The sequence below is a fragment of the Diadema antillarum genome, unplaced genomic scaffold (assembly GCF_040938485.1).
Source record: "Diadema antillarum isolate AM-2024a unplaced genomic scaffold, OU_Dant_1.0 seq00001764_RagTag, whole genome shotgun sequence".
Lineage (NCBI taxonomy): Eukaryota > Metazoa > Echinodermata > Echinoidea > Diadematoida > Diadematidae > Diadema > Diadema antillarum.
In genome coordinates this window covers 26,203-34,259 of record NW_027272445.1, presented here as the reverse complement: position 1 = coordinate 34,259, position 8,057 = coordinate 26,203, and the positions used below count along the sequence as shown (strand labels likewise).

Sequence of the window (8,057 nt, the reverse complement as noted above, 5' to 3'; positions counted from 1 at the left end):
TTCTGTTTGGTAGGCACAGCATTGGAATACTGCATTCCAAAATACATGTCAAGTCTGACGTAGGGGGAGCTCTCTAAGAGCAGAATAATATTTTTTTTTTCTCTTTTCCACTTTTTATTGATTTTCATAATTTACATCCATCGGTAATCAAAAACATAAATCTCATATCAATCAACAAACAATCAAAATACAAACAAACTAAACTACATGTATTCTGAACACAAAGTTACTTGTAATGGTGGGTATCATGAGCAGAATACTATTAATGAACCAACAAAAAACAAACAAACCGAACGTGATACAAGCCCACGTCATCAAAGTATTGACAGTATTTTCATTCCTTGGTGGGTTTTTTTTTTTTCGTTTGTCTATTTTTGTTAAGTGTTTGTGTGTGTGTGTGTTTTGTTGTTGTTTTTTGGTCAGTGGAGAAGCGTGTGCAAACACTTTTGGCAATGCTGCTGGTTGCAACTATACATACGGTGATAAAGCTTCGGACTGATATTTAAGTGCTAAGTACTACTATCATCATTTCAATATTCATCATAATCATCATTATCATTATTTACAATCTACATAATACTACAAACTAAACCACGAACCAGACATTTAACACTGATAGTCCAGCAACAAATAGTCGCTTCGAGTGTATAACGCACAACTTGTCATAATAACTATGAAAATCCAATAACAGCTTAGTGATGTACATCTGATCCATAGTCCTTACAACATAAACAGGTATTTGCGAAGTGTATTGAAGCAAAAGGTTTAAAGACTCTGCATTTATGATGCATACACAGTATGTAAACAATTGAAATCAAACATGAGTAAAATTTTCATTACCGAAGCGAGACCATTATTATAATGCAACGAGAAAGCAATAGTGTTTTATTAATCCTTGCAATAAACTTTTTGAAATTTAATTGACATTTCTTGCTTGAATGACTCGTCCGAATGTCCCTCCACAACTCAACCATGGCTTCATAGGTCGCGTTTATTCCACGTTTTACATAAATGTTTGAAGCCAAATTAAAAAAAAATAGAGAATCATTGCAAAACAAATGAAACAAGAAAAAAATAATGCAGTATGTTAGCATCATAAAGTAAACAAGTAAAGATACAAGGTAGTTAATAAAAAGTTTAAAAGCTGCATGATGTTAATATCAAGGAAAGAGAGACAATTATTGTCATTGTCTTTTACAAACAATGTAAGACGAATCATCTCAATACATAATAGCCTGTATTGTGCAGGTCTCTAAGAGAAAGATTTGCATTGGAGGAGAAAAAGAGGAGAAAAGGAGAGAGAGAAAAAACAACCCAGAAAGTAATTCAAGAGGATTATACATGTACATGCATAAACATTATACATGCATTGCGCGGATGTGAATTTGCATCTTATACTAGTAGCTCTTTCACCTCTGCTGTTGAATGAAAAAGATAAACTTTATACAAGAACAATTTGTTTCCTATCACCCTTTATAGACCATTGCTCTCGAAATAATTTCACGGCCTTCAAAAGGGTGCTGCGGCTCCACCCTTTGACCACGCAGCTTGTTGCGCTTTGTCCATCTCCCCGGCCAGACGGTTTTCGTCAGTCAGTCGATGACGTTGTCCACCGATGGTTCCACCGCACTCTGGGCATTGGCCGCGTTCCATTGCTCCACCACACTCTCCTATGGCGTAGATATGACCCTCTCTGCACTTGAACCAGTGACCCTGACTCAGTCCCATTGCCTGGACTACTTGCATCCGCTCCCTCTCGCTGATCCCGAGGCCGGGAGCTTCTTCGATTCCTTGCTCTTTCCGAATTGTGGTGATGATGCTCTTAGCTTCACTTTCCTGCTCAAGGGTGAGCGGTTTCCCGCTAGCTAGCAGCGCGTCAAAGTCCATGACACGAGTCTGAAACACGGGATGCTTGTCCCACCATGCCAGGTCGCGAGATAGTAGGTGGGCTAGGTCGATTTCCATGCCAGTGCGAATGATTTCGGACATCATGTCATCGACTTGTTGCTCGGCAAAGCGATCAAGGTCTCCATCGCAAAGCCGGTGCTTCATTTTATCAAGGCGTGCAGACAACGGCTCTAGCTTGAATTGCGCGATATCATGAAGGGACTTCATTACCCTCTTCGTCGCAGATTCTTCCCTCAGTGGGCCCTCAATGCTACCTACTTGTCTTTCTAAAGCAATGACCTCCTTCATGAAGTTGCATCGATTCAGGCGCGAAACCACGGTCTCGAGATGATTACAGTCGTCCAGCTTGTCTCGGAAGCGTTTGAAGGCGCTCTCGTCCATTCCTCCATTTGCAGACTTGCTCAGCGCCCCCAGGTTCTTTTTTAATTGGCGCCGCTTTCCTTTCAGCTCCTTCGTGCTGCCCATCATTTTTTGCTTCACCGCTTCGATGTCAGCGAGGGCGCGTTTTATCACGTTCCCATAGCGCAGATTCTTCCGAATAGGCGTGCTGCACTTGGGACAGCCTTTCAGCTGAAATCAAAATGCACATTAAAAACTACGTTGAACTTTATATAAGAAGCTATTCCTTCCTCCATTTTCCCAAACTACAGACATGATCACCGTCCAATCGGAGTATTGCTTTGAAAGGTTACAATACCCTGTCACGAAAGATCTGTGTGCAGTGACAGGAAAATAATGTACAAGGCATAATGGGAATAAAGTACCCATGGGCTCAAGAAGAAAACCATTATATGAGAAATGTATTCTTCATTGCCTAAATCAGCCGAAGAATTGCCAAGTGATATGAATATCAACTGATAAGTTATTAAGGTTCAAAAGACAAGGAATTGCTTACTGCAGTGTTGAAATAAAGGACGTGGAAATACTTAAAAGACCCCGAGGAAACCTTTGTAATGGTTTGGACCATACCATGACTTTGTCAGAGACCAACCTATGGTCGGTAAATTCAAATGCGCAGTTAACAAAATAGAACATTGTAAATTTGGCTTCATGAGAATGAATTGTATCGAGAGCATGCTAATTGTTTTTACACTGTATCTCAAAAGAGAATGACACCCAAATATATATGTGGATTGTCTGAATCCAGCAATAGTGAACATTAGTGAAGTTTGAGGAAAATCAGATGCGCTCAAACATTTTGACTTCTTAAAGCTTCAGTACCGCCATTGATGAGAAGATGTTGATAGTTTGTGACGTCACTGGAGAACAATAATATAAAAACAATATACAGAAAATTCAACATATTTTCATTTTTATAGCATAATGAAAGAGCACTTGACTTGCCTCTTTCAGAAAACAGAGGAAATAACATTGTCTTTAAAATACGTCGGTCCAACAAGTCGAGGGAATGTGTACTATTCGTGTAAAAGAAATGAAATTTGGAGGAATTCTTTTTATACTGTATATCGTTGTCCTGCGTCACGATTCACTGCAGCCTTCTCATCCAGCAATGACTGCACCGAAACTTTAAAAAAAAAATCATAACTTTAGAACGGATTGTCAGATTTTCCTAAAACTTCACTGTTTGATGTAATGTCAGCTCCCATGTATATTTAGGTTACGAGGTGTTTTGAGAATTACCTGAAATCTATTTTTCTTTTCAATAAAGAACGCATTCAGTCGGCACACAGTTACAAGTTTTAAACAGAAGTACGAACATGTATTGAGTTCATGTACATACATTATGCATATAAATACATAGGCCTATATATAAATGTGTGTATTTGTGCATTATATAATAGGCCAACGGAAAATGAGCGAACAAAATAATAGTCCTGTTGGTGCAAAGATTCGATGGGCGTGTGTACATAGCTTAATGTTTTCTGATTCGTCTGTATCTGAAGGCTTCATCCATCTATCGAGCCCTTCGACTTCCAGCACGTGACCACAATCTTCCAATTCCACGAATCTGCGGGGATGGGGATGGTGGTAATAAGCAAGTTAACACATGCGTTATATTTTTTCCCCAAGCGGAATCTGACTTATTTATTCTAAAATTCTGTCACCGATTGCCGAATCGTCATCGCATCTCAAGTGGAAGAAGAGACGGGAATTTGCTGCAAGACTGTTTTCTCAAAATGCATCTTTTTGTTGTTGTAGTTGTTTTATCAGACCTGTTCTAATGGGAGTGTAATATACGGTTACATTTTTGAGCGGTTCACTTATTGCGACCCAGCATGTAACGCTGATTTTTGTGTTGTTTTGTGTTCTTTTTTTTTACAATTTGATGTAACATGGAATGAATATTGTACATGGAGGTACAAGATATAAAAGTTTCTACGTCTGATAAACGTATCCTAACCTGGCATCACGTTCGCTTTCTGAGCCAAAGAAGGTGCTGGTGACGTCTTCTTCATGGCAGATTCTGCACTTCTTTGGACAGGGCTCCCCACACAGTCCGATGCACTCATGGCCGCACCTAAGTGGTTTCGTACACGGCTGCTGGCAGGGCTCTCGATCGCAAGGCTTGCAACAGACTTGGCGACAGCTCTGATGGGGGCACTGCTACTCGCAGTGCTCCGTGCATGGGATGCATTCCTCCCCGCACAATTCCGTGCACCTGCTGTGATTGCATTTGTTCTGGCAGTTTTCTGAGCATGGAGGACAGGTGGCTGAGCATTTACTCTTGCACTGGTGTCCACACACGAGGATGCGCCCACAAGGTTTCTGGCACGCTATATGTAAGCGACCTCGCATGCAGGTACCGCAAGTTCCCTGGCATACATGGCCGCACTTGAGCTCTTCGGCACATGGATGGGGACACATTTCTGCGCTGTCTGAACAGAGTACCTTAACGTTATGACCGCATGGCCAGCCATCACTAGTAACGTACTGGAGACATTTGGTTGCACACTCTTCACCACACGTATTTGGACATTGATGTCCACATTTAAGGATCTTCTCACATGCACTTCGGCACTGAATCATTTCAGTGGGAAGAGAACATGACGCCAGTTGAGAGTGGCCACATCCTAGTTCTCTTTGGGAGTCTTTGTTGCACTTTTTGTCACATTTCTCAAAGCACTTTTTTGTGCACTTGTGACCTGCAGCGCAAATTAGTTTCTGACATGGTTGCTCGCACCGGTAGTTTCCCATTTGTTTGTTGTCGTGTTTGTGGCATGGCTGTTTACAGCTATGTCCACATTTCAGTCGTGCATGACATATGTTTCCGCATCCTTTGAGCTGTATTCGCTTTCTGATATCCCCGGGCTTGGAAGCTAGCGTTGACTGGTCACGGTGAGTACTGCAAGTCAGTGTCAGCTGTGGTCCTCCTCTAGTCAACCGTTCAGCTTCCTCAAAGAACGTCAGAATAGACGCAGACTTTTTGGCCAGAACATCAATGTTAGATATGACATAGAGACCCTTTCTTGCACGAGTGAGTGCTCTCTTCATCCGTACTTCGTTTCGCAATCGTCCATCACGGATCTGGTACATTCCGTAAGTTGCGAGCAACACAAGATCGCTTTCACCCTGGAAAGTGTCGAGAAGATCCACAACGACGTGCTGGAGATCTGCTTTCCCAAGTATCTCCTTGACTTGCTCTTGCTGTTTGACAGAATTCACGAGGATAGAAATATCACCATTATGCCCTTGGAGCGTGACGTATTGGCACAGCTCAGACAAGAATTCAGCTTCGTGTTTGCTCGCTTCATTTCCAGTAAGACCATGGCGCAAGAAGTACACGTTCTCCGCAACACCCGGTACGTTGGAAAACCTGGTCACGCTACTGCCATCCATCAGATCAGGATACATTTCTCTCTTCAAAAATTTTGAAATCTCCGGTCTCATGCGATGCTGAATCTTCAAGTTGTTAACTGCATAGTTCTTATCCAGAATGCGTTGGAAGAAAGACATCTTCACATCACTCCTGCTTGCCGAGGCACTCACAGCAACATCAGGCTCCACATTTGGCTCACACTCTCCAAGCAATATCAGCTGTCTGCAATCCGGAGAAAGTGTAGAGATAAGGACAGCCTCAGCCACATCTTGGGCTTGGTCGACTATGATTATCCGTGGCTGGACATATCTCAAAACATCGTGATTTGCTACAGTGGCAGAAGCAGTCATGCCAAGCACAGATGCAGCCCGAAACACACTGTATTCACTGGCACGGCACCCCTTTGCCACTTCATGCATGATGTTGTCTACTTCCTGGCAAATATCAAGAACGCGGTGGGATACCTCCTGCTCATACATGGCAACCCAGAATCTGTAGATATTCCATTTCTCATGTGGAGGCAAGGACCAAAGATTTGTGATGCTCTGAATCTTTTCCTTCTTCATCACTTCGTGATGCCTAAGTTGCCGCAATACCATTTTGCTTTCTTTTTCCTTGCCTTGTTTTGCTCTTTCCTTTGGATCGTAAGCTACTGCAAGACTACACTCTGTCCACTCTCTCTCCTCTCCGTGGATGTTTCCGACTGAAGTATCATCGGTCGCATGGCCATCTTGCATTTCCTCAGGTAGAATCCAGGCAGCCATACCTCCATTTTGACTGATGCTTTCAAAGTGATGTTCATCCATGACAGGTCTCAGGGAGCTGGCTTGTAGGATTGTGCCCTTCGCTTCCTTGATATTTCTGTGCAGTTGAGAGAGTTTCGCCCTGAGTTCCTCTACACCTGGCTGTTTTGATGCACCAGCCGATGTTCTGGCTACATTGCTCGCATCAATAGCATTGATCTGTGGATCACTGCTCTTGCGTCCAAACCTAATAATCCCTTTACCTTGGAATGTTAGTACGCCTTTGAGGAAGTGATCCAAGCTTGAGTCATCGGCACTCAGGACTAGAATAGGACCGCTGTCAACATCTGCTCGAGAACACGATGTACTTCCAATGCTTCGTCCCCATACATGACGATTCTGAAGAAGAATTTCAATGATCTTGAGACCAAGGTAACGCTTTCCTGTGGCTGGCGCGCCCGCAATGGCAGTGAACTCTTGAGTCAGTGCTGCTCTCATGGCTTTCATCTGGAATTCATCGAGGCATGAAGATGTTACTTCAGGCCAGCACTTGACGTCAGTGAGTGGAACAGATGTTGCCCTGGCTTTAGCGCTCCTGTGTTGGATCTCTTCCTTGACAAGTTCGCTCAGATCATACAAACAACTACTGTCGTCATCCCGGCAGAATGATGCGGCTTTCTGCGGTGAATCCATACCAATGAAGTGATTCTGAAGCGGCATGGTGACATCCGTCAAGAGTCGCAGAGTTGAAAGGACATTTATTACGCCATCTTCCATGACACGACAATCAATCATGTAGAAAGTGTCATGAACAAGAAGAGAAACAACGTCCTCCTTATGTGGAATGTGCAATTCCACTAAGCCTTGCCTGAGCCATTTTGCCTGTCTTTTGCTCACGATTCCGTAAACCAAAGTTTTGAAGTGATCAAAAGAAAGGCAAACAACTGATCCTTTCAAAAGTTGTGTGCTCGTATCCCACTTCACACTTTGAAATGGACTGTTGTCAAAGTGCATGCGGTACGTCAATCCGATGCGCTGTTCACTGGACTCGACAATGCTCCTCAATGTCACACTTTGATAGACAGGAACCCTGTTCAAATCATCAGGTGAAACCTTATTCGAATCATACAATGCATGATATCGCGAAATTCTTTCCCGGATGGCAGCTGCGAATCTCTCTCTTGTCATCTGGAGTTGGGCGTTGATGCATTCTGTGGTTGATTCGTACAAGCCTTTATCTCGAGTTTCCGGTATCAATGGGGGCCGGTCTGAGTGGCGTATTTCATCCGAGTCTGGGAAGTCGCTGGTTGGAAATTTGTTGATTGGTTCGCTTCGCTTCTTTTTCATGCTTGTACCGGTGGCAACTGCTCTGCGCTTGTTGTCGCAACTTTGAAGCAAATCCTTCATACTCGCAGGTATGTCCACATCCTTTGATTCCATGTCTTTTAGAGCATCACCAGTCACAAGGAGTAGCGACTGTGCGTCAGCTGCCTGCTCTCGGTTCGATACATTCAAGATGTCCTGCAATACAACCATTACTGCTTGAATCTGCTGTAGCAGCTTCTCTGGAGTCTCGTTGTCGGTATCGACTCTTAGGCGCAAAATGTACTGTGGCAAATGAGTCTAGT

General features: G+C 43.2%; 1 protein-coding gene across 1 annotated transcript; it reads right to left on the bottom strand.

The window, feature by feature from the left end:
* Positions 1 to 1,509: 1,509 nt before the first annotated feature.
* On the bottom strand, positions 1,510 to 7,965 carry LOC139712147 (NFX1-type zinc finger-containing protein 1-like). The gene is made up of 4 exons (XM_071623979.1): positions 5,125 to 7,965; positions 4,271 to 4,559; positions 3,130 to 3,167; positions 1,510 to 2,478 (listed from the first exon to the last, which is right to left on the bottom strand). The coding sequence occupies exons 1-4, from the start codon at positions 7,963 to 7,965 to the stop codon at positions 1,510 to 1,512; spliced, it is 4,137 nt and encodes a 1,378-aa protein (XP_071480080.1).
* Between the last annotated feature and the right edge of the window lie 92 nt (positions 7,966 to 8,057).

Excerpts from the sequence above, each read along its gene's own strand:
- LOC139712147 (XM_071623979.1), bottom strand. The coding sequence starts at position 7,965 with ATGGTTGTATTGCAGGACATCTTGAATGTATCGAACCGAGAGCAGGCA. Across the intron at positions 4,560-5,124 it reads GATGCGGAAACATATGTCAT|AAAACTGCCAGAACAAATGC; the intron begins GCACGACTGAAA and ends CTCCATGCTCAG. Across the intron at positions 3,168-4,270 it reads GAAAGCGAACGTGATGCCAG|TGACGTCACAAACTATCAAC; the intron begins GTTAGGATACGT and ends ATTGTTCTCCAG.